General features: G+C 42.1%; 1 protein-coding gene across 5 annotated transcripts in view; it reads left to right on the forward strand.

Annotated features, from left to right (window-relative positions):
- ABR (ABR activator of RhoGEF and GTPase) overlaps nucleotides 1-27649 on the forward strand; it is a 424780-nt gene that overhangs the window by 316932 nt on the left and 80199 nt on the right. For all 5 annotated transcript variants that reach the window (XM_073667980.1, XM_073667981.1, XM_073667985.1 and 2 more), the window contains 7 exons: nucleotides 106-246; nucleotides 6376-6497; nucleotides 7401-7569; nucleotides 11974-12096; nucleotides 16259-16334; nucleotides 20830-20934; nucleotides 23422-23496. In XM_073667980.1, the coding sequence (XP_073524081.1) occupies nucleotides 106-246; nucleotides 6376-6497; nucleotides 7401-7569; nucleotides 11974-12096; nucleotides 16259-16334; nucleotides 20830-20934; nucleotides 23422-23496 (811 nt within the window). The remainder of the gene's footprint in view (nucleotides 1-105; nucleotides 247-6375; nucleotides 6498-7400; nucleotides 7570-11973; nucleotides 12097-16258; nucleotides 16335-20829; nucleotides 20935-23421; nucleotides 23497-27649) is intronic.

Here is a 27649-nt window from a genome sequence, read left to right on the forward strand (position 1 = left end):
ATTGTCTGATGACAGATCCACAGTCTGAATGTGAACACATACTTGATGCTTTGCTATATGTTGTTACTTGTTACTTATATTTCTGTATTCATTCCTGTGTTTCAGGATCTTTTGAAACATACACCTGTTGACCACCCCGACTATCCACTGCTACAAGATGCACTTCGCATCTCTCAGAATTTTCTGTCTAGTATAAATGAGGATATTGATCCACGGAGAACTGCAGTGACAACACCAAAAGGCGAGGTGAGACCATGGCCAGAGCATGCCAGGTGACATGCTAGCTGTAAAAGATGCCTCTGACTGTACAACTTTATCAGCTATCATCAGCAGCGTGGGTAAAGTGCAAGAGCTTTTACAACCACACATCTATCTATCTATCTATGAGGAATCAAGGAAAAGATTTGGGGGGACACCTGGAAGCAGCACCTAAACATACCTTGCTCTGTTGAAAAAGAGAATGGACAGCACCTCCAAAAACATACGTTGATCTAATGCCTCTCGGCAAAAATATATAAAACTGAACATGAGGTTCTTAGTTTAACATTCTGATCAGACTGTATGAAGCCCACTGCCACGTCATGGTGCGGTCCATGCTCCCTTTTTTGCATTGCATATTCTTTTTTCTTTCTTGGACCAGCACTCCTCCCATTTGGCACAGGTGATTTTAATCAGCAGGAGACTGCAAAGAGGGTCTAGCCTATTTTTGCTCTCACATGAGAGCTTAAGGAATGTGAGTCACAATGCTCCTTTCTTGTGGTGTTGGTGCAGTGTGTCGGCCATTGTTGCTGTGGTTTTGTGCTTGTGGGGCGACGTGGCCTGGAGTCATGGAGACTCGGTCTTGCAGCATGGGTGCTGTGAGGCACTAGGCCGCCGGCCCTGCTGGTGCATTGTCGCTGTGGCGGTGGTTGGCGCACGGCTCCGCTCCCGTTCAGGTAGGAAATGTTAGGACCCACTACGAGGTTTGCCGTGACGTGGCAGTTGGCTTCATACAGTCTGATCAGAATGTTAAACTAAGAACCTCATGTTCAGTTATATATATTTTTGCCGAAGAGGCATTAGATCAAATGTATGATTTTTGGAGGTGCGGTCCATGCTCCCTTTTTTTGCATACCTTGCTCTGTAACAGCATACCTAGTAACCCTGATATACAGTGGGGAAAAAAAGTATTTAGTCAGCCACCAATTGTGCAAGTTCTCCCACTTAAAAAGATGAGAGAGGCCTGTAATTGACATCATAGGTAGACCTCAACTATGAGAGACAAAATGAGAAAACATATCCTGAAAATCACATTGTCTGATTTGGAAAGAAATGTTTTCAAATTTTGGTGGAAAATAAATTTTGGTCAATTACAAAAATTGATCTCAATACTTTGTTATATATCCTTTGTTGGCAATGACAGAGGTCAAACGTTTTCTGTAAGCCTTCACAATGTTGGCACACACTGTTGCTGGTATGTTGGCCCATTCCTCCATGCACTCTAGAGCAGTGATATTTTGGGGCTGTCACTAGGCAACGCGGACATTCAACTCCCTCCAAAGTTTTTCTATAGGGTTTAGATCTGAAGACTGGCTAGGCCACTCCAGGACCTTGAAATGCTTCTTACGAAGCCACTCCTTCGTTGCCCTGGTGATGTTCTTGGGATCATTGTCATGCTGAAAGACCCAGCCACGTTTCATCTTCAGTGCCCTTGCTGATGGAAGGAGGTTTGCATTCAAAATCTCACAATACATGGCCCCATTCATTATTTCATGTACACAGATCAGTCGTCCTGGTCCCTTGGCAGAGAATCAGCCCCAAAGCATGATATTGCCACCACCATGCTTCACAGTAGGTATGATGTTCTTTGGATGCAACTCAGCATTCTTTCTCCTCCAAACACGACGAGTTGTGTTTCTACCAAACAGTTCTTCTTTTGTTTCATCTGACCATATGACATTCTCCCAATACTCTTCTGGATCATCCAAATGCTCTCTAGCAAACTTCAGATGGGCCCGGACATGTAATAGCTTAAGCACGGGGACATGTCTGGCACTGCCGGATCTGAGTCACTGGCGGCGTAGTGTGTTACTGATGGTAGCCTGTATAACGTTGGTCCCAGATCTCTGCAGGTCATTCACTAGGTCCCCGCGTGTGGTTTTGGATTTGTGTTCACCGTTCTTGAGATCATTTTGACTCCACGGGGTGAGATCCTGTGGGGAACCCCAGATCGAGGGAGATTATCAGTGGTCTTGTATGTCTTCCATTTTCTAATTATTGCTCCCACAGTTGATTTCTTCACACCAAGCTGGTTGCCTATTGCAGATTCAGTCTTCCCAGCCCGGCACAGGGCTACAATTTTGTTTCTGGTGTCCTTCGACAGCTCTTTGGTCTTCACCATAGTGGAGTTTGGAGTGTGACTGTTTGAGGTTGTGGACGGGTGTCTTTTATACTGATAACAAGTTCAAACAGGTGCCAGTACTACAGGTAATGAGTGGAGGACAGAGGAGCCTCTTAAAGAAGTTGGTACAGGTCTGTGAGAGCCAGAAATCTGGCTTGTTTGTAATTGACCAAATACTTATTTTCCCCAAAAATGTGAAAAAAAATTTTTTCCAAATCAGACTGTGATTTTCAGGATTTGTTTTCTCATTTTGTCTTTCATAGTTGAGGTCTACCTATGATATCAATTACAGGCTTCTCTCATATTTTTAAGAGGGAGAACTAGCACAATTGGTGGCTGACTAAATACCCCCCCCCCCCCACTGTATGGCCAACACATATAAATAGTTGTATAGAGGTAAGCATGCCTCGGAGATGTCAGGAGAACCAACAGATAGAAATAGATATTATTAGTGTTAATGAGGTGAGAGTTCTGGCATGGGATGGATCACTGATCCATACACCAAATATACTACCCCACACCAAGCAGTACACAGAAATGACTAGAAACTAGATCATGAAAGAAACCATAAGCGAGTAAATTAAAATGAATCTGCTTAATGTATACCAGGTACTGAGAAATCAGTGATGAAGAAGTAGACACGCAGGGAACCATGGACATCCTTTTTGCTGGAAACGTCCTCCCGGGATGAATCATTTTTAGCAAAATGCACAGTGGGTCCCTGGTTCCCTTCTTGTCTACTTCTTCATCTTTGATTGCTCAGTACCTGGTATAATTTTAGCAGATCTATGGTTGTTTTCATGACCTAGTTGCTAGTCATTTCTGTGTTTTTGCTTGTTGTGGGGTGGCATATTTGGTGTATGGATCAGTGATCAATGCCACGCGAGAACTTTCACCTCAATAACACTAATACTGTTTATTTCTGTCTGCTGGTTCTATTTTGACATCTTCAAGTCATGGTTACCTCTTTACATCCATTTAAATGTGTGCTGAACATAATACTTGTTTACTAGGTATGCTCTTAATTTGCCAGGTATGCTGCTTTTAAGTCGTCGTCCCCCAATCTCCCTAAGGCTTTTTATTTGCTTCCTCACTTTGTGCTGTGCCATGCTATTGTTGTGGTGTAATAAAGTGATTTATGCTGTACTTTGCCCTGCAATTTCTTTTATAATATGTATTTATATTAGTATTGATGATGGGCTATTGACATATGAATTGTGGCTATAGGTGTTATGAGTTATGTATCATTACAAACACTTCCAAATCTCATCACACAGTGCTGTCAGTACTCACCTCATACTGACTGCTGTGAAATGAGCTCTGGAAGTGTTTGTAATAACACATAACTCAGCTGTGCTGTATCTTTACACAGTGGATTTAGAGATCCATGAGGAGAGAAGGGCTTGTTCTTTTCTCCTGTATGTGGCTGCCTCGTTATGATTGATCAACTTTATGCTGAGGAAGAAGTGCACGCCCCCAGGGACAAATCTCTGGTCACGCCCAGTTAAACTGTAACATAAATGATAACCTAAACTTTACAAGCGAATATCTGTTCAATGGAGAGAAGAAATTAAAAAATAAAAACTACGTTTTATTCTGCTTTCCTGCCATTATTACTTCATTTGGTCAGTTTAACATACTCAAACTGTTGAAAGGATCAATCATTTGGTGGCCATCGAGATCTGATTTTTGATGCGCTTATACGCATTACAGGGCGGATAGTGTGTAAATGTTTTCTTTTTTCAGATCAGGCACTGGGGTAGCCATAGTATTTTATATGTTCCCCCACATTTTGCAGTGCTGGTACTACGAAGTTAAGCACAGTGGGTGTAATGCTACAGGTAGACGAGGCTGTAATATTCCTCGGCTATACATATCTAGAGCTGGCATCTGGGGTTATACATACTTTGGGGACAGTTATTACAATGTGGAATGTAAAACACATATCTTTACTTTAGGTACTGTGCGTGAACTGGATAGATCAATGTAAACATATGTGTATTTGGGTCCATTCACATCTGTAGATGCACTGTATGGTGGACTTGTCTGATTAAAGGTCTAATATCTATACAGAAATCTCCTTGAAATCCGTGAAGTTTAGGAAAAATCATGGACAAACCCTTTAAGTTAATAGTCTAACATTTAATAGTCTATATTAAAATGCTCCATTGTTCCAGCCTCTCGCTACAATGTGGCATCTTCGCCCCACACACTCACAGACGTTGAATCAGACAGCTGTGCATCTGCTGACAATGCGGCTCTTTCGGAGAACGCCGAGGATAATGATAATGTTTTATAGTGCAAAGAGCGAGTCTTAATTGTGTCATCAAAAATCTGCCCTTCATGTTCGCTATATAACCGTTTCAATGCCTTGCCATATGCGTGCAATTGCAAATGTCCCAAAATAAGTTTCATTGAATATGTTTACTTGGACAGAAAAAAAAAAGTTGGCTTGAAGACTGATTTTTTTTTTTTTTCTTTTTACAAGTCTACGTGAGTATTGGCTTACAGTTATCGGGCAAATTCAATGTCAGGTAGCTGCCGCACCAGCATGTGTTCATGAAGTAGACGGCATTCCCTCCCTGCTCATCCCACTGGATGATACAGTTTAGATTTCTGAATATGAGAAGAAATATAGGGGAGCTAGAGGTACAGACACCTAGGAAATTTATGGGGCTTATGCAAATGTATTATAGTGGTTAATGAAATTGGAATTGTTGACTTTACACTGATGAAACCGTCGAAGAGGCTACATGTACTGTAGATTTGTCAGAGCTATTCCAGAAAACCCACGTACATATCCATTTCTAGAGGGACTGCAACTTAAAATATAACAATATGCAACAAAACTTCTCCAAAATTTTACCATGAACTAAGCCAATCAATATGTGATGTAAAATTGGCCAAAAGTGACTGATGTGCCAATTCTATCAAATTTATGAGCCACTATGATCAATTTTTCACGTTTTAAGACTGTCCGGTGTTAAGCCTTTCCCAATACGCTCCAGCTCTAGTGGCATCTTATCTTTTAGAGCACAAAAGTATCAGATGTCCGAAATCCAACATGCCGGATCCTTTTCTCTCCCAACATCATCTGTTGGGGCCCCGTATACACATTAGACTATCGGCCAAACCTAGCGATATTAATAAGTTTATCGATACGATATCGGAAGTTTAGGCTTTTGAAATATTTGACAGTATTCATCAATCTTTCCCTAATTGTGTTACCTCCAGTACAGTTTTATCGTAAAGGGGTTTTGTCTGGTCATATCGGATAGGGCATCAATATCAAATCAGTGGGGCTCCCGGCCCCCCACTGTTAGCTATTCGAAGCATTGGTGGTTAGATGTAAACTGTGATGGGAGCTACAATGCACAGCTCCATTCAGTATGTAGCAGCCTCTCCTGGGTATCGCAGAGCAGCTTCTGTTTAATAGAATAAGAGGAAGCTGTTCTGCAACATACAGCAGTGGCTGCTACACATTCAAGAAAATAGAAGCTGGTCTGCAGTACCCAGCAGTGGCTGCTACACCTTCAAGAAAGTAAGAGCTGTTGTTCAGCAGCCGCAACACTTTCAGGAGAATAGGAAGAAGCATCATGCAGGACCTGGCAGCGACTGCCACACACTACTTGGAGCAGTGTAACGCTGCTCCGTTCAGTGTTCACATCCGGACGATGCTGGGGCCAATAACAGCTGATCAGTGGAGATGTGCTGGATGTCAAACCTCTACTGATCTCATATCAATTACTTATCCTATAGATAGCTCATCAATATCTTTTGACCAGACAAACTCTTTAAAGACGCTATAGTTGAAGCCCTGTGGACTGTAGCTGCCACTCCGTAACATTGGAGAACTGTCCATTTTCTGTTACATAGTGTAAATCAAGCGTGTTTCTGCTATTACTATAAGTTGGAATGTATCACCCAAATTTTATAAGTATGTATGTGACCTATTCATTTGCATGGTATTATTTGCATTTTGGTTTATTTTTCAGACTCGTCAACTGGTAAAAGATGGCTTCTTGGTTGAACTTTCAGAAAACTCCCGCAAACTACGGCATCTTTTCTTGTTTACAGACCTCTTGCTTTGTGCCAAGCTCAAGAAGGCAAATGTTGGGTAGGTGAAATGTAGAGAAGTGTGGGAGTATGTGAGCGTTTTATTCTCGGAGCACATCCATTGTCAGGCCTGTATTTGGCGGAGCACAACATGTAGATGTAGTCAGCTGCATTTATCCTGCATTGTTTTTCTCTACATTCATTGGCAGTTACATTATCCCCACTGTGAGCAAACTGCGTCTTAAGTTTTTTCTGTGTTTACCACCTTGTTCTTTACAGCGCTCCTATGTTTATTCATGTGCCTTGGAAAACTTTGTCCACGGCTGCCAACCATGTGCCATGTAAAAGCCAAAAACAATCTGCCAAAATGGTGTAATGCCAGTTATAATTTATTTCCTGCAGTTACCAGTATATGCCCTTTGTTTCCAACACTATTGCTTGTGTTTTGTGCCCAGTTTACAGTGGCATGAGAAATCTGCTAAGATGTGATAATTAACATTTTTTTTAAGCTAAACACAGTTGGCACTGATAGTTTCGCCTCTGTAATCTGCCTCTCCGTATCATGTTTCGCCTCAATGTGGCATCATCCTTGTGCCATAACTGGGATTTGTGAGTTATACTAGTGTCTGGGTGCTTGGGCTGAGAAAAGGGGAGTAGACCATGTTCTAAAATATAAGAAACAGCACTCGCCTCTTCTTTCCCTCTGATCCTGCACCCCCTGGCTCCCTGTGATGCTTGTATAGAGGTGGTCAACGCTGACATGTAGTGTCCGCCACGTGACTGCTGCAGCCAAACAGCGCCAAAGCATTCACGTGCTGTACTGCTGCCATCAGTGCGGCATCCTGCACACCATTTTTTTAATTTTGCTGTTTTTTTTGTTTTTTTTTTACTATTTGGATTTCATTACTGCAAGAAAATCTTTTCAGCTGTAATAACTAACATTACTTTTTTTTTTTTTTTACAGGAAACACCAGCAGTATGATTGCAAGTGGTACATCCCCCTGGCCGATCTGGTGTTCCCCTCTGTGGAGGAGTCAGAGCCAATTCCACAGCTACACGCCACACCTGACCATGATCTAGAGGAGATGAAGGCAAAGATATCCGTTCTTAAAAGTGAGATCCAAAAAGAAAAGGTCAGTTCATCAATTAAAGCTTTTTTATTACATCCTCACCTATATATATATATATATGTATATATAATGCATACATGTACATATACAGTACAGGCCAAAAGTTTGGACACACCTTCTCATTTAAAGATTTTTCTGTATTTTCATGATTATGAAAATTGTACATTCACACTGAAGGTATCAAAACTATGAATTAACACATGGGGAATTATATACTTAACAAAAAAGTGTGAAACAACTGATAATATGTCTTATATTCTAGGTTCTTCAAAGTAGCCACCTTTTGCTTTGATGACTTCTTTGCACACTCTTGCCATTCTCTTGATGAGCTTCAAGAGGTAGTCACCGGAAATGGTCTTCCAACAATCTTGAAGGAGTTCCCAGAGATGCTTAGCACTTGTTGGCCCTTTTGCCTTCACTCAGCGGTCCAGCTCACCCCAAACCATCTCGATTGGGTTCAGGTCTGGTGACTGTGGAGGCCAGGTCATCTGGCGTAGCACCCCATCACTCTTCTTGGTTAAATAGCCCTTACACAGCCTAGAGGTGTGTTTGGGGTCATTGTCCTGTGGAAAAAAAAATGATGGTCCAAACTAAACGCAAACCAGATGGAATAGCATGCCGCTGCAAGATGCTGTGGTAGTCATGCTGGTTCAGTATGTCTTCAATTTTGAATAAATCCCCCACAGTGTCACCAGCAAAGCACCCCCACACCATCACACCTCCTCCTCCATGTTTCACGGTGGGAACCAGTCATGTAGAGTCCATCCGTTCACCTTTTCTGCGTCGCCCAAAGACACGGTGGTTGGAACCAAAGATCTCAAATTTGGACTCATCAGACCAAAGCACAGATTTCCACTGGTCTAATGTCCATTCCTTGTGTTCTTTAGCCCAAACAAGTCTCTTCTGCTTGTTGCCTGTCCTTAGCAGTGGTTTCCTAGCAGCTATTTTACCATGAAGGCCTGCTGCACAAAGTCTCCTCTTAACAGTTGTTGAAGAGATGTGTCTGCTGCTAGAACTCTGTGTGGCATTGACCTGGTCTCTAATCTGAGCTACTGTTAACCTGCGATTTCTGAGGCTGGTGACTGGATAAACTTATCCTTAGATGCAGAGGTGACTCTTGGTCTTCCTTTCCTGGGGCGGTCCTCATGTGAGCCAGTTTCTTTGTAGCGCTTGATGGTTTTTGCAACTGCACTTGGGGACACTTTCAAAGTTTTCCCAATTTTTCGCTCTGACTGACCTTCATTTATTAAAGTAATGATGGCCACTCGTTTTTCTTTACTTAGCTGCTTTTTTCTTGCCATAATACAAATTCTAACAGTCTATTCAGTAGGACTATCAGCTGTGTGTCAACCAGACTTCTGAACCACACAACTGATGGTCCCAACCCCATTTATAAGGCAAGAAATCCCACTTATTAAACCTGACAGGGCACACCTGTGAAGTGAAAACCCTTTCCGGTGACTACCTCTTGAAGCTCATCAAGAGAATGCCAAGAGTGTGCAAAGCAGTCATCAAAGAAAAAGGTGGCTACTTTGAAGAACCTAGAATATAAGACATATTTTCAGTTGTTTCACACTTTTTTGTTAAGTATATAATTCCACATGTGTTAATTCATAGTTTTGATGCCTTCAATGTGAATGTACAATTTTCATAGTCATGAAAATACATAAAAATCTTTAATTGAGAAGGTGTGTCCAAACTTTTGGTCTGTACTGTATATAGGGTGGTCCAAAAGTAGATGGACAGAAGGTGAATAAGGTTATGAAGGGGGAGATTTATCAAGCATGGTGTAAAGTGAAACTGTCTCTGTTGCCCTCAGCAACCAATCAGATTCCACCTTTCATTTTCCAAAGAGTCTGTGAGGAATGAAAAGTGGAATTTGATTGGTTGCTAAGGGCAACTGAGACAGTTTCACTTTACACCATGTTTGATAAAACTCCCTCTTCATAACTTTATTACACTTTCTGTCCACCTACTTTTGGACCACCCTGTATATATGTGTGTGTATATATATATATATAGGTGAGGATGTACTATGAGTTAACACGTGGAATGATATACTTAACAAGAAAGTGTGAAACAACTGAAAATATGTCTTATATTCTAGGTTCTTCAAAGTAGCCACCTTTTGCTTTGATGACTGCTTTGCACACTCTTGGCAAAGTGTAAAAGTGTTTTAGGAGGGCTTTACCAGCCACCTATAAACTAAAGTATGGGAACATTCTAATCTAATATTAGTAGATACTTTCATACAATTATAGAACATATTTCTCTACCGGTCCTCTGTTGTTTCTCCTAAAAATTTAGAATGAAATTGTACACCATTTTCTATCAGACGAGGGGTATCCCTGCACAGGCGGACTCTGTCGCCGCACCGCTCTGATTATATTCATAATTGTTCAGGAGGAATAACAGAGGGTGAATGGAAGTAATTACAAAAACGGACATTTCAGGGGAGGAGTACTCTTAAAAAGAGTATCTGTGATGGTCTTGCCTAAGCTTTACAGATGACACACAAAATGCGTTAAAAACAATACAATAATGTCTTTGCATGAGCTTGAACGGTTTGTGGAAAGTATATATTCTCCTTTTATGATGTGATGGGGCAGGTCTTCTTAAAGTTTTTCTACTGAGGCCTCACCAGATGGGCCAAGGTAATGTCTGAGCCTCAACGTCTCTAAGGGAAGGTAATAATAAAATAATAATTTTATTTATATAGCACCAACATATTCCGCAGCACTTTACAATTGAGTGGGACATATACAGACAATAAAGAGAATACATAGTAACACGTAGTTTACAGTTACAGGAGGAGTGAGATTACAATCTATAAGGAATTGGGGGGGGTGGGGGTGGTACAATAGGTAGAACGTGCTTGTCATGTATGGTCCAGCCAACCTTATAATAAACAGGGGTTATGATACAAAGCTGCATGAGCCGATCATCAGCCAGTGTCTGTCTAGTGCTGTTGGTTGCATGTCTGTCTAGTGCTGTTGGTTGCATGGAGAATGTGGAGACAGATGAATTAGAGGGACCAGATAGAGAGTAAAAATTTGAAGAGGGAACAGGGACAAGTTAGGTTAGTCAAGTAAGGTAATAGGCCTGTTTAAAGAGATGTGTTTTTAAAGTATGCTTAAAAATGGGGGCCTAGGTATTATTTTGGATTGTCCGGGGTAGTGCATTCTAGATAATTGGTGCAGCACGAGAGAAGACTTGGAGACGGAAATGGCGGGTTCGGATTATGAAGAATGTTAGTTTTGGATCAGTTGCAGGACAGAGAGCACAGGTAGGATGGTGCAGAGCTGTGGAGAGCTTTAGGTGGGTGAGAGAGATAAGTTTATATTGTGCTCTGCAGCGGGTGGATAACCAGTGCAATGACTGGCACAAGGTGGAGGCATCGGTGTAGCGGCTAGACAGAAATACAATCCTGACTGCCGCATTAAGGATGGATTGGAGAGGAGAAAGTTTGGTAAGAGGGAAACTGATCAGTCAATTTTTCTTTTTGCATATTCTTATCCCAGTAAAGCATTAGATTATGTTCAGACTGGGCCATCTCAATTATGTTAACTGCTGCATCCAGAGAAAAGATTATACGGCATATGATCACTTCTATGAAAACTGCCTCACCAAAAGCTAGGGGGCACCTCACTGGTGAGGCCAGCCTCGCTATTAGAGAAGCCTTGGAATTGCTGATCACTGGGACCCTCACCGATCCTAAGAACGGACTGCTTCATTCAGATGGTGATCTGCAGAGATTAAGCATGCAAACCAACACTCCATTAGGCTATGTGCCCACGCTGCGGAAATGAAACAGAAAATTTCTGCTTCATTTCTGCATGTCCTCTCCCGGATGAACGCATGCGGAATTGTCTTTCGTTTTTTCTTGCATTGCAAAGGCAATTCCGCTTGCGGAAACGCAAAATTAATTGACATGCTGCGGATTTTTCTGCGCATCAAAAACGCTGCGGAAAAATCCGCAGCATGGGCATTAAACTTGCGGAATCCCCTTGGGGACCATGGGGGGCGGATTACATAGCGTTTCACAAGCGTTTACGCTGCGGAAATTCCGCAGCATATACGCTTGAAAAACGCTACATGGACACATACCCTAAGTGCTCAGTCCGCCAGTTATCAATAAGTTATCTGCTATAACTTAGCAGATCGAGTATAACTTATGTATTGGGTACAAAACATTTAATACAAAATTATTTCATAAAATTTAGGTTCTGGTTTCTACTGAATTCTGTGTGAAGAAAAAGTCTAACTTTTAATATAAATTATACGTATCATTTACTGGATTATTTGTATTTAGTGACTTTGTTTCCGACCAGTACTACTAGGGTATTTCTGATCTTTGCTGTCCTCCTGTGTTCCCACTCTCACTGCTGTCCTCACATATATCTGCAGAAGTCCAATAAAGGATCAAGTCGTGCCATAGAGAGACTGAAGAAGAAGATGTTTGAGTATGAATCCTGGCTTCTTCTCTTCTCCCCTACTATTCCTTTCCGAATCCATAACAAGAATGGCAAGGTAAGCCGTAGTCGTGGGTTGCCCAGAGCTGGCATCTGTATCGCCCCGTTGAGACTCTAGATGAAACCAGTATTATATGAGAGATACAAATAGGAATCCGCTTTGTTTTTCCCACTCGGGAATTGTGGAAAGACGACAGTGGTTATTTGCATACTTTGAACATTTTCGATATGGAGAGAATGATGCCAGGAGGGGAATTCTGCAGTGTCTGATGTAAGGAGTGAGTCAGGTCGCCGGGGGAACAAATGCGTGGGAGCCATATGAGCTCCACACACAACTTCCACTGATTTGGCTTTAAACCCACTCTTTGCCTTTGAGTCCAAATTACAAGGACATATTACTTTAAAGCCAAACGTTCAAAGCGCTCATTTTTGCTCCAGACCCCATGTTGTTGTATTGAGGAGTTCAGCTGGCGGTATGTTTCAAGAAAACTGAAATAACTAAAGAAATGTCTTTGTAAGTAATAAGAGAAACTCAGGGCTAGAAAGCAATTCACATTTATTCCTGCATGTAATCTTATAGGGGATAATAAGCCTTAAAGGAGTCGTCAACTTTTCATCTTGGCATGTGTGATTCACACAAGCAGCTCTGAAAAGTATCGCTATGTTTACTTTGTTTTTGAGTAGTTGAAGGGTGTAGATGTATAGCCATGATCCTTTATAAAACTTCCAATTGGTTAACACCAATCATTGGGTACACCATGTGATCCTGCAAAAATTGGCACGTGGCACTCATACCATCACACTAACTAAAGAGACTAGGGTGAAGGCTTTATTTAAAACTGTAAATATGAATTGATATTTTTTTGTCAGCATCTCCATAAGATTAGCTGACTCTAGCGTTCTAGACATGTTTTGCGATCGTCCATCACAAAAAAAATGGGGAGGAAAAATGGCCTGGTTCTGAATGGGCCAAGTAAAGTAACGTTTTAGTAGTTAATAGTTTCTAATTCATTATTAGTTTAGTAAAGTTCAGTAGGGGGCAATTGGCTACATTTGTTTACCCTATTGGAAAATTAGTAATTACTTTTAAAGACAACTATGCCACTTATCTGAACTGTCGATCTTCAAGAGTGCACTGCACCCCTTCAAAGCAGGAAGCTGGGAGACAGTGGCGGTGCTCTGCTGAAGAAACGAAACAACTTCAGAGAACTCCTTTAACACAGTGCACCACAACATGTCCACTGGTGTTGAGTCCAATCTGTCTGTATTTCTGAGCGAAAACGAGACAATATTTTCATGTAAATAAGTTGCACTGTGTGCAGATCTAGACACATGCTGACTTGTGGTGTTAAATGGAGTCTGTCACCCCCCAAAACTGAAATTAAACTATTTAGACCTTCATTCAGGGGACTTGGCCCCTATAAAAATCATGCAAGTACTATAGATTTTAGTAAATGTGTTTTATAGAAAAACAGTTTAATTAAATTTGTAAGTGAGGGGGACTTAGATCCCAAGGGCTTGGTGCACCGTTCTGACCCCTAAGTTACAATACTCTACCCCCCTCGTTGTGGTGATTGGCAGTTCTCTCTTTGGAGAGCTTCCAGATCTAACTCCCTAGCCCTGCATGCAGTGACACTTGAGCGGCCGACTGTGCATAAGGGCTCTTTCACATGTCCGTGTTTCGATTACATGTGGTGTCCGTTTCCACACATACCGGAGACACTGACACACATAGACCCATTCTCTTTGCACATATCAGTGTGTTTTCACGGACCATGTGTCCGTGGGCAAAACACACTGACATGTCCGTTGTTTGCACGCCATACGGGCCGCAAAACGTCGTGCACACGGATGACATGCGTGTGTCATCCATGTGACACGTACCGGCGCTGGGAATCAGCGGTACAGTTCGCGCTGTTCCCAAGCGCCAGATGCTAAACGCTGCACTCATCATAGTCCCCTGCCAGTGTTTTTATCAGCACCAGCAGGAGTCAATGTTGAGAGTAGTATTCTGTCTCACTGTGTTCAAAACCTGTAAAAATAAGAATAAAATAAATCCTTATACTCACCTGTCATAAGTGTCCCCTGCTGTAATCCATCTGACTGGACACACCGGGCAGAATGACTCGCTGCAGTGAGCGGTCCCCTATGTGTTGAGCTCACTGAGTGACAGGACACCACTCGGCCAGGGGCCCACCTGCTCGCTGCAGAGAGTTATTCTCCCCAGTGAGCGGTCAGATGGATTAGAGTGGGGCACACTTCGGACATGTGAGTATAAGGATTTTTTTAAATTTTATTCTTATTTTTACACCACAAGAGTGGGAGCTGAATACTACTCTCATCATTGTCCCCTGCTGGCTGGTGCCGATTGCAGCTCCGGCAGGGGACAATGATGAGGGCAGCATTCAGCTCCCAGTGCTTGGGAACAGCGGGAACTGTACCTCTGATTCCCAGGCGCTGGTACCTGTGATACAGATGCGGCACACGGTTGCCACACGTATTTCACACGTGTCATACACACAGACACGGATATTTCTGGTACTAGTTTTTCCAGTACCAGAAATATCCGGACGTGTGAAAGAGTCCTAACACAGTGTCAGGGTTTGAAAGGGCTGAGTTCTCTTCCCTCTCCTGTGTGTAGTGGCGACTTGCTGCACACAAGATTTCAAAACAGCAGTGGCCGAAGCTGACAGGAGTGGGATTAGTATGTGCACGCGCTCGTCAGTGTATCATGTTCTCATACCCATTTCCTGTGGGTAGCGGCCACACAATGTGAGCCTATGTGCAGCGAGTGGCTGCTATACACAAGAGAGTTTTAAGTCCCCTATATGAAAGTCTAAATGGTTCAAATTCAGTTTTTGGGTGACAGACCCCCTTTGAAAGTGTTAAACAATCATGTGCCAATCAGTGGGTTTAACCTGGGCAGCACGGTGGCTCAGTGGTTAGCACTGTAGATCTGCAATGCTGGTGTCCTGGGTTCAAATCCCACCAAGGACAACATCTGCAAGGAGTTTGTATGTTCTCCCCGTGTTTGTGTGGGTTTCCTTCCACACTCCAAAGACATACTGATAGGGAATCTAAACTGTGAGCCACAATGGGGACAGTGATAATGGTGTTTGTAAAGTGCTGTGCAATTAGTGGTGCTTTATAAGTGAGTAAAATAAAAGTAAGTGTTTATACCCTGTTTTGACAGGCCGACCGCACTTCTCATGCGCACAGAACAATCAGTAATAGATTGCTTAGTGCACATAGGCTGACATTGTTCTCGGCAACGGGAGTCTTGGGAGTCACCCAATAAATCAGCGTTTCGCCAGCCTTTTTTTGCACTGCACGATTTTTGGGGAGCGAGTTCTCCTATGAACTGTCACTCACGGTAATCGACCAGTGTAAATAGCTGCCCTTCTGACACTTTGCAAGCATTAAAAGCTTAGTAGATATAGTTGCATTAATTCCATTCTTTGTAATGCAATCACACCAGGAAAGTAACACAACTCCCTTCATGTTAGTGACCATTGAGCTACAACACACACACAAAGTGCAAAGTGTATTAAAAAATACTAGGCAACCCTCCAAAATGGCTGCAGGGAACAAAAGTGTTTGGTTATTAGCCCAAATGTGAATGATGCATGTAGAAAATCATTGGTAATTATTATACAGATGAGCAATTCACCCTTACACCATTTTACTTACATTTACAAACAATATTTATAGTGATAGAATCTAAAAATACAATAACTCCAACTAATGTGTTTTTATGATATGAATGCACATGACAGATCGGCACATAATTATTGTGGGAGGGCGATTACATATCCATTTTACACTATATATTGATTACTCGATGCCTTCTTATGGAATGTGATGTATTGATTACTTTATAGCTTATTAATTAGCTGCTCTTATTTCGGGTAAGACCATCTGGTGTGGCTGAATGTATGCGGCCTGTACATGGTGGCCAAAGGCTGCGTAATTTTGCCAAAAAATTGTGAAATCATTGGCCACCACGGGAAGGCGTGTGGTTTGACCGCGTGTGATCATCCACACCTTACAATGAAAAATATACATACAAGAGAGAGAATTTTGGTGCAGACGTCTCCAAGGGCTTTGGGTTTTATAGTCAGGTAATGTGGTTTCCTCGACTTCTGTGTCAGATGCTGTGTTGTAAATGATTCATTCTGTCCATGTCTCTCCATAGTAAACTGTCCTCCTCTTCTCCTCAGAGCTATCTGTTCCTGTTATCATCAGATTATGAGAGGTCGGAGTGGAGGGAGGCCATTCAGAAGCTGCAGAAGAAAGGTAAACGCCACTGACAACTTTTCCGTTATGATGGACTGTGCAGCTTCATCCTTATATCACAGCTGTGCATCACTGCCATGATTCACTTTACAAATGAAGGAATACATAAGTGGAAATAACTTAAAATGTGCCAATTTATTAAATCAAAATTGTAAAAGTTTACATCTATGTAAATATTTTAACAGCATAATAATGATTAGACAAAATGTGTAAAGTGCCAGTGTTTGCGGCAAATCACAGCGGAGGGTCAGTGTGTAAAAATAACACAAGCCCTATAAGAGAACAAATCACCTGATGAATTCAGGTAAATGATAGATGCAGAACAATAAATATATAACAGGGCCTAACGGCTCCCACAAGTTCACAGCATGTGTCTAATGCAAGAAGGGCAAAGTGAAAGAAGCGCTTACCACTATAGGACCCACGTGCCAGGAGATGCTGCAAGGGAGACGGTGGTGATAGGGTGTCACGACGCGCGTTTCTCTTATGACAAGCTTTATCAAGAGAAGACTCACTTTATGTCCAGTCAGTAAAAAATATTTCCACACGGCCAAGAATGAGTTAAAAATAATAATAAGAAAAAACACTGCTCACCTTTCATCCATCACTGCCATTCTTATGCTGCGTGGTCCCCGTACAGTCTCTACTTCCTGAAGCATTGACCAAGGACCATGTGACCACTGCAGCCAATCACAGGCAGCCGTGCTGATCCGCAGTAGTAGCCAATCCAGACGCTCATGGCTGCAGGAGGGAATTCAGAATGGCGAGGAAGGGTGCAGCATTAAAATGGGAATTGCTGGTATTTATTGGTGAGACGACTATTACTTCTTTTGCAACTTTTTATTTATTTTAATGCAGTCTTTTTTTTTTTGTGCCATTTATTTTTCATTGCTGTCCAAATTTTTGAATAAAGTTTTTAAGGGAAAGGCCACAAGGGACGGCATTAGGACGTGACTTTCCAACTTTTATACTGATTACTTTGCAGGTAAAACTCCTGTTTATCTACAAAATTGTGCTGCTATTTTACAACCGCCCTACAAACCAATGTGGCCGCAGTTCCTTGCGGTTTGAGGCTGCATGGTGACGGAGTCAGCGTCACCTCATGTGGCTTTCACCTAAATCATACAGATAGGTTAATTGTCTTCCTGTGAAAGTAGTATGTACTGTTGTGGCCAAAAGTTTTGAGACTGACACACATTTTGCTTTTTACAGTTTGTTGCTTCAGTGTTTTCAGATCTATTAGCCGTCTGTTTCTATCTTTACTGAAGTACAAGTATAAGGATTTCAGAAGTTTTTGAACTTTTATTGACAAATACATCAAGTTTATGTTGTCCCTTTTTTATCACGACTTCTATTCGCCCTGGGCCCAGTCCTGACGGATTCTCGTCTAATCAATGTTTAGAGGTCATTATAATTTCTGTGTGTTGTTTGTCCACCCGCTTTTTGTGGGTTGTCCCAGATCCTTAAAGTATATTTTCTCTAAAAAAAAACAAAAAACTGAAGCACATCTGAATTGTGCAGCCAGGCTCGTAGGAGTCAGGTCACAGGTTCCCTTTAACCCCTTCACAACATGCGCCGTACATGTATGGTGCGAGTTGGAATCGGTCTCACTGGGTCAGTCCGCCCCATACCCAGCAGGTCATAGCTGTGTGTTACCGCCAGGACCTGCCTCTACCAATCGCGATCTTTATCCTAATAAATGTCACTGTGAAACTCTGAGAGCTGCATTTAACATGTGCCGACATAGGTCCCTGTTATTCCACGTGTCACCAATCTGCTGAAGACCCCCGTGCTTGTCATTACAGAGCTCCATTGAAGCCCTGCTTGTGGCCAGACGTCGGAGGAGACCGTGATTTTTACTATATACAGAGATGAAGTGGCATCGCTATATATAGCACAAGCGATCAGACGACCACAGCTTCAAGTCCCCTAGTGGGGACTAACAAGTACTGTGAAAAGTAAAAAAAATAAATAAATAGTTTTGAAAAATATGAAAAATAAATAAATGTTCAAATTACCCCCCTTTTCCCACCATTAAAAATAAAGATGATAAAAAATGTAAAAAGAAACAAAACATGATATTGTCGCATTCAGAAAAGTCCGATCTATTAAAATATAGAAATAATTAATCCGATACTGTAAGCAAAAAAAATTCAAGAACGTCTTAATTACATTTTTTTGTCGCTGCAATGGCGCAATAAATAAGCCCCTGTACTTTGTGTCACCCCTACCTCACTTTGTAGATTGTAAGCTCTTACGAGCGGGATCGTCATTATTTTTTCTTTAATTATCTGAGCTGTAAAGCGCTGTGGAATATGTTGACGCTACATAGAGATTATTACTATTAAATGACATCACGAGCAATGAAAATGTCATATCTATCCCAAAATGGTATCAATAAAAATGTTGTCTTGCCCCGCAAAAAATAAGCTGTCATACCAAAAAATCGACTAAAAAATTAAAACGTTACAAATCTCGGAAAATGGCGACACAACCTCAAAAATTTTTTTTTGCAAATGTCTGATTTTTTTGCATCACTAAAATAATTTAAAAAAAAAATGGACCTCTTTGGTACCGCCTTAATCGTACTGATGAGCAGAATCATATTGTTCTGCCTGTTGCTGAAGTCAGCAGACTGCTACAGAAGAGTGCAATAGTAAGAAAATAGAAGAAATACAAAATGACTGTTAATCGACATCGATCTGGGGCACCATGCAAAATCACAGTTACCAAGAAAACCATTGGTAACACATTACGCCTTAAAGGTTTAAAATCCTGCAGTGCCCGCAAGGTCCCCCTGCTCAAGAAGGCACATGTGCAGGCCCATCTGAAGTTTGCCAATGAACACCTGGATGATTCTGTGAGTTATTGGGAGAAGGTGCTGTGGTCAGATGAGACAAAAATTGAGCTCTTTGGCATTAACTCAACTTGCCGTGTTTGGATGAAGAAGAAGGATGAGTACAACCATAAGAACATCGTCCCAACCGTGAAGCATGGTGAGGGAAACATCATTATACCTTGGGGGTGCTTTTCTGCAAAGGGGACATGACGACTGCACCGTACTGAAGAGAAGATGATGGGGTCATGTATTGCAAGATTTTGGCCAACAACCTCCTTCCCTCAGTAAGAGCATTGAAGATGGGTCGTGGCTGGGTCTTCCAGCTAGATAATGACCCAAAACATACAGCCAAGGCAACAAAGGAGTGGCTCAAAAAGAAGCACAGTAAGGTCATGGAGTGGCCTAGCCAGTCTCCAGACCTTAATCCCATAGAAAACTTATGGAGGGAGTTGAAGCTCCGAGTTGCCAAGCGAGAGCCTCAAAATCTTAATGATTTAGAGATGATCTGCAAAGAGGAGTGGACCAAAATTCCTCCTGACATGTCCGCAACCCTCATCATCAACTACAAACAACGTCTGACTGCTGTGCTGCCATCAAGGGTTTTCCCACCAAGTATTAAGTGTTGTTTGCCAGAGGGATCAAATATTTATTTCTCACTGCAAAATGCAAAAAAAAATATTTAATTTATACAATGTGATTTTCTTGATTTTTTGGGGGGGATATTCTATCTCTCAATGCTAAAATTAACCTACCCTTAAAATTATAGACTGCTCATGTCTTTGTCAGTGGGCAAACTTACAAAAACAGCAAGGGATTAAATACAAAAACAGTAAGGGATCAAATACTTATTTCCCCCACTGTATACCAGGATGGGCCCAAGATGGGAGACATATATATCAGGATGGGGGACATATATACCAGGATGGGTCCTGGAGGGGGGATATATATATACCAGGATGGGGGGACATATATACCAGGATGGGCCCTGGAGGGGGATATATAAACCAGGATGGGGGACATATATATAAGGATGGGCCCAGGATGGGGGGACATATATATCAGGATAGGGGGACATATATACCAGGATGGGCCCTGGAGGGGGATATATAAACCAGGATGGGGGACATATATATAAGGATGGACCCAGGATGGGGGGACATATATATCAGGATGGGGGGACATATATACCAGGATGGGTTCAAATTTTGCATTTGGGGCCCATCGGACACTATTTACGCCACTGCCTGTAAGCAGCATGTAATAGTATGAACTTCAACTGCAAAGTCTGTCTAAACCTTAAATGTCTATTCCCATCTTATACATTCATGGTTTATCCTCCGGATGTGCCATGAATGTATAGACGTTGGTCCCAACAATGGGACCTGCACGTGATCCAATAACTGGGCCCTGATGTGCACTACTGTGGATAGGGCCTAGTTTCAGAGACAGCTAAAAGTCCCATCAATATGCCATTATGTACTTTTTTTTGTTTTAAATGTTCATTTGTCCTGTAGATTTCACCTTTTTCAATGTGCGACAAATATGCATCAAATCTGAATGGCACACATGCTTGTTTTATCGCAGATTGGCTGCAGAATTATTGCAATTCAAAGCTTGTACACATGGACATACCCTAAATTGTTAATTTCCTTTTAGATCTACAAGCCTTTGCACTCAGTTCTCTGGAGCTCCAGGTGCTCACCGGTTCCTGCTTCAAGCTGAGAACGGTTCACAACATGCCTATAATCAGCAATAAAGATGGTAAGCCACTACGGCCGGTAGTACAACCTTTTGACCACTGGGTGGCACTGCAAGTTGTATTTTGTAGTTTTCCTCCCTTTCTTCTAGGGTACTTCGTCCTACAGTAGAGAGGGAACAAATAGTCATTATCTGCCTATCTGACTGTAATCACTGAAATATTAGGAGATTTTGCACATTGTCCAAAGCTGAATAGCAATTGTTAGGTAGTTTCCTATATTCGTCTCTGTTTGTAAAGAGGTTGTCGAGCGGCAACAGAATAAAAATGTAAAACATTCAGACTTTGAGGATTTTATGGCGTATTTAGCCACTGCTGTTCTTGGTAGTGTTTTTTTTTGTCAGAGCCAAAATCCTGCAAAAAGTAAAATATTTCCCTTTCAGTTTGAATCCACTTTTGGCTTTAGTTTAAAAAAAAAAACACATACAAAACATATCTGTGTAAAATCATTCTTAAAGGGATTGTCCAAAAATCATTTGGGGGTCTGTGTTCCTTTTGTTAATGAAGTGATGGTCATGTTTGCAGTTTCGTGTATTCTCCATGGGACTGACTCCATCACTTGAACTCTAGTGCCACCTATTGGAAGTAGCAATCCTTAATGTCAATATCAAAACATTTTGCATTTTAAAGGGGTTGTCCACTACTTTTACATTGATGCCCTATCCTTAGGATAGGGCATCAATGTGTGATCGCCCGGGGTCCTGCACTCGGCACCCGCGCCGATAAGCTGTTATCGGTGCCACCGGACAGAAATTCTCACCTGCGGGGCTCGGCCGTCAAGTGGTAGTGGCCGGCGCGGTGTACTGCACATCCGGCTCCTATTCAATTGAATGGGAGGCGGATGTGCAGTACACCCTGGCGGCCACTACTACTTGACGGCCGAGCCCCGCAGGTGAGCACTTTTGGCCAGTGGCGGCGGCCGCCGGCACCAATGACACCTTATCGGCGGGGGTGCGCGTGCGGGACCCCGGCCAATCATACATTGATGCCCTATCCTACGCATAGGGCATCAGTGTAAAAGTAGTGAACAACGTCTTTAATTTCCCATGGCTTTTCAGGTAAAACTATTAGAAAGTATTCATAGTATTTATTCCACCTTTACAAGCCAGTCAGTGGGATCTAATGAATTCTGTTTGATCTATCTTATTATGGATTTCGTCATATTTGTTATGTAAGCTATGATGTGTGGGCAGACAGAGCTTGTTTAGTATTTGTCAAAGATATTTAAAAATGGCCACAGGACAGATTAGGCAATAAAATAACTTCTATTCATCTGGTAAGTGCCTCGCCCCTTTGGGGGATCAGTCCACTTTTTGCGAACTATCCTGAAGTGAGGTGCATGTGACCTCAGTGGCCATAGCCAGACCATGCGCCCATCACTTTTGTGGTTACTGATTGGCAAAACAGGTCACAAAAAGCAGTGGAAGCATCCTTGCTACGGCACCGACCTGACAGAGGATTTACTAGATGGTTATAAATGATTTGACTGCCACTGACATTCCTGCCTTAATTTATGAGACCTGGCATTAACACTCAGAGTGCTGGAGACATGTAGGAAACACTCACTCCTGTGATAAAACAGGCAGGGAAATGTTTTACCTCACAGAAAGAATCACCTGTGATCTCATGCTGTCCCTTCTGTATACTATTTTTCTCCCTCCCTGCCCAGGAGCTGTGGTATGATCAGACCAGGTTCCTGCACGGTCAGACACAGCCATTACACAGTACACAGCAGGGGCACATTTATAAGATTATCTCAGCACAGGAACATTTTATTTAATCACATCCAATTGTGGAAGTTATTATTCTAAGATCTATTGATTAAAATGTACTTTGTTCATGGGAAAAAAAAACCTTTACGTACTAGTGTTAATTAGCGGCATCAATGATTGCAACGTCTGTGTTTTTATAACGGCCAGCTAAAAAAAAAAAAATGCCCTTTGTGAACATAGCCTTACACTTACCAGCCGCCGTCTTCAGCTCTTCCTTGTGCCGCTCCTGTTCCGAGCCTTCATCTGCTGACTGATCTAAAGTCAGAGGTAATGGTCACAAGCTCTCAGTGAAAGTCTGAGAGCCTTGTTCTTGCCCCGTTCTGGTTCTCATAGACTTAGATTGAGTTGTGACTTCTGGATCACCCAGCAAACACTGGAGCGATCTTGCAGGTAACAAACTGCTGGAGACCGAACGGAGAGGTGCCAGGAACAGCAGCTGGTAAGTATAATACTAGCGGCTGGGTAGTTGGATTAGTAGCACCACTCCAGGGCCGCAATAAAAAAACAAACGTTGGATTGGTGCTTTCAAATGTGCAACAAGATAGGAAATTATATTTACAGTCGGCAGCATAAATTCCAGTGACTGCATGTTTTCCTCGGCAGCCTGTATCCAGCATCAAATGTCCAGATAGAAAAGAACTTACTGCAAGAGAAGCCTTGCTTGTGCTGTTTTTTTCGCTGAATGTATATTGAGCATTTACACCTTCATGTTTCTCCTAGATGATGAGTCTTCTGGGCTGTACGGTTTTCTGCATGTGATCGTTCACTCTGCCAAAGGCTTCGACCACTCTGCCAGTAAGTCCTGCCGTCCAGAGACATGAGCTCATCTGTTTGTATTGGTTCGGTGTAAAAGCTGATCTAATATGTGTAAAAGAAATGAAAGAAAAAAAAATATGGGTGTTTTATAGTAAATCAAAGTTTTTTCAGTATTTCTAATTGGCATGAAATATATATTGAAAATCAACAAATAACCCAGACTCATAGTATCAGGGAGTGAGTAGTTGAGCGATCCATGATGTAAAATCAATTCTCTTTATTGAAACATAATATTAAAAACAAAATAAAAAAACCAGAATACCATATAGTGGACACTGGGACGGCCAGAAAAGATATATATGCAAGGTCCACAGTGAAGGAAAAAACATTCATAGATGAGGAATCCAAATTTTTAGGGTACCCCCTATCTATGTCCTAATAATACGAACCCTGTGATTAAATATCAAAGATACAGATCAAAGAAGATATAATGGCAGTATAGACAGACATCATGTGCCTAAACTAGAGGCCCAATGCTGAAATCAACTCCTAAGTAACATAAAGAGATGGTACATATGTGTGAACTAGCAGATTAATGTAATCATTGGTGTCAGGATCCACCAAATCCCATGTGTACTATTCTGGTGAGATTTCTAATTAAAGTCCCTCAGGACTAACCATGATTACCTGCGGGTAGTTGGGGAAATGTTCACAGCTGTCAAGTGAGGCCAATCCAGTGTCCCCTCACCCTGACGCGCGATTCGCCGCCAACTTCTTACGGGGGGACACTAGATCCAGTGAAGGGACACTGGATCTAGCCTCATTGGACCACTCTTATTTCCCAGTAGCATTTACCCATTCTGGGATTCACCTGTTTTTCTGTGTCCAGTCCGAGCCTGTATAGGCTTAACAGTGACCAGTCAGGATGGGCTCTGCGGCATCAGCCCACCATAGGGACCCACTGCCAAAGCATGTTTACTTCACGGTATACGCGTTGGTTGTTTTTTTAATTTGTTTTTTTGCTGTGACCCCCTGTATAGGAGAGTGCAGTCTGCCGCTCTTTCCTATACTGTCTAATATGAGGTATGCGGACGCATGCTGACCAGATGTTCTGGTGAACAGGGACTCATGGCAATGTTCAAGTATTTCCCGGGAGCTTTTACTGACTAATATTTTTGGCTAAGTGCAGAAATGCAATCTTGACATGGCCTTAACAATATAAAAGTTAAGAAAAATTAGATCTTTTGTATCTGTCTCAGGAGTTCCTCCTGTTCTTCACCAGGGAGCAGCCCTGATACTGTATCACCGCATGGTCTACATCGACCACATCCGTCAGCCGCAGAGCAGCAGATCCAAGTTCTCACATGTGCTGATGGAAGAAGGCTGGTCTCCTGCTGAGGAATATTCTTTCTAGAGTATTGTGTGATTTCTCCTCGCGTTCCGCTTCCCTGGGATCACGTGGATTATCAGAAAGTTGGGTTACATTCCTCTCAATGTGCTGTGGAGGCGGCTTCCAAAGTCATTAGCTGCTTTGTATTAATTACTTCTTTCTGTGAACGGGATGCAGAGGGAGGTATTGCTTAGCACAATGAATTATTTATTTTCGCTACATTCACTTTTATGCATTGTGCTTATTTTTAGGAACATACTTAACCCTTTGACCGCTTTATATGTGGAAGAGTTTATAGGTTTGTTTTGTTTTTTTTTTCCTATGGCCTTAACTAATATAACTATATTAGAAGAGCCACATTGATGTGGAGTCTGATGAAAATAATAAAATTACATTTTCTTCTCCATCTCGAGAGATCTTCTCATACACAGGATAAGTCATAAATGGAATTGATGTGGGTCCCACTGCTGGGGTCCGTACCTATTTTAATGACGGGGGTCCCCCATCTTGTGTTGAAGAAATGGCCACGCATACGCAACTCTATATGCTGCCTTTCGTTGGAAGTTTCGAAAATAAATGAGCAAGCTGTCATCATGTCTGTCCTGGAGGAAGCGAGCTGCAAGACGAAAGCAATTCTTAATTTTATCATAAGCATCAATCTTTATAGAAGAAGGGTGCTTTCACATTGCATTTGGGCACCCGTTCTGTGGCCCCGTTGGGGCGTAGGTGCGCTATGCTGTGCATCATTTTTGGGAGTATACACCTACTGGAGACTCCGTCTACTACATCTGAGTGTCTGCCTCCAGTAGGCATACATGCCCGAAAATGATGCACAGCAGAGCGCACCTACACTCTGTCAGCACCATTATAGTCTATGGCCTCGTCAGCGCATAAGTCTGAATCCTATTTTTCAGGGGGTTTTGGACTTAAGCCCCAACGGGGCCACTGAACAGGTGCCTAATTGCAACATGAAAGCTCCCATAGCAAGGAAAAATGTTGGCACTGCTACTACCCCAAACTTAAGGAAAACAGGAACAACCAAAAACATTTGGATCCAATCGCCAGATCATGTGGTGCTCACCTCAATGGATCGTTTGGTTCATCACTGTAGCATATAAAAGCAAGGAAAGCGGCACTCGCCAGTGGCATTATACCAGTGGTGAGTGCCTCTTTCCTTGTTTTCTGCATGTTACTGCATCAAGCTTTATACATGGGTCTACACTATTACCTATGGCGTCTTTAAAGCAGTGCAGAAAAAAATAATTTTTTTTGCACATTGAAGCGAGCCAATAATCCGCAACTGAGCGTTCATAAGAGCTCTGTTATCGGGAATTATTCAACAAATGATCTTAAAACTCATGTGCATGTATAAAAATCATCGTTATCGGCAGCACATCATGCTGTGTAAACCGCATACGTGCTGTCGAGAACATGATGCTATATGAAGATAGAACTAAAATATTAGTGATCGTTCTGTGCCCATCACTGTTTTCACCCTTAAACTACCCCCGATTGACGTTTATATAGCAGACCAGCAGTCGTTCCCGCCCCTTGATGTGCCTGTGTAAAGGCATCCTCAGAGGGGTTAATATGCCATTTTAGGGCTAAATCGATGAACAAGAGGTGATCTTTATAGAGGCAGCTCGGCCCGTCTAAATATGGCATGTTTTCCCTACAATGCATTGGGGGTATCTGCCTGGATATGTCCTGATAGATGAGCCATTGCCCTGAACTCCCATGTTGTAAAATAGCTTTTGATCTAAAGCAGCTAAGTGGAGCTGACATGTTAAGCTCGGGCTCCTTTCATGTACAGGCTTACAGGATCCTGCAAGTGTGACAGGGTCACGCTTAATATTTATCAGGTCCTCCAGTGATGAATCTCATGCAGGAGTTCAGTAAAAGGGGCCCGATTCTCATCAGTTTGGTTGCCCTGAATTGCCGGGCTATTTATGGCAGGGAAGCTTTGATGTATAAACCTAGGCTTCACCTTGCAACTTGATCTCGATATTCAAAGGCAATCTGACCTGACATTTCCCTGAAAACACATGTCGTATTCAGTGCGATTTTATCTTTACCAATCTAATTGGGGGATAATTATGTTCATCGACTAGCATTGCCCATCAGGTTTGACGAGGCCTTTTACAATATTTATAAAATTAAAAAAAAGCTAGAAATGTGAAGCTGTAATTCAGTATCACTCAGAGGCACGTTTCACATATCTCAACTTCACTACATACGATGTGGGATTTTTCATAATCTCAAAAGAAATTATTCAAAAACAAAGTCCACTCCACTTCTCTTGTCTAATAGTAAAAGATCTGTCACTTAGTAAATACTTGCATTCCCCATTAAAAAAAATTGCTTAGAAGGCTGCCATTACTGTTGTTGTTGAAAATATAAAAATACTTTGACTGCTGGGTGTTACCATTTTCCTTGTCAGCTGGTTGCGTCTCTGTGGATACTGTCAGCACTGATTAGACAAGGACATTTATTGTAAGAATCCATGCTATTGTCCAGGGAAGTGGTAACACCCAGTTGTCAGTTTATTCACACATTTCCAGGAGGAATAGTACAATGCAGAACTCCAAGAAATTGTGCCCCCTCAATGTTATTTTATGAGGAATATACGTTTTTACTTAAAGCAGACTGGTCAGTATGGCTGATTAGAGGACCGGTCTCCCGTTTTAGTAGTTGTTGTCCCACCTCATCCCTAACCTTACCACAGTCTTCATCTCAACCCTAACCCACCTCTTCAACCTGTCACTAACAACTGGCATCTTCCCCTCATGTTTCAAACATGCC

The sequence above is a fragment of the Phyllobates terribilis genome, unplaced genomic scaffold (assembly GCF_046119375.1).
Source record: "Phyllobates terribilis strain yellow unplaced genomic scaffold, ASM4611937v1 Scaffold_2__4_contigs__length_985480577, whole genome shotgun sequence".
In the NCBI taxonomy this organism is placed as follows: domain Eukaryota; kingdom Metazoa; phylum Chordata; class Amphibia; order Anura; family Dendrobatidae; genus Phyllobates; species Phyllobates terribilis.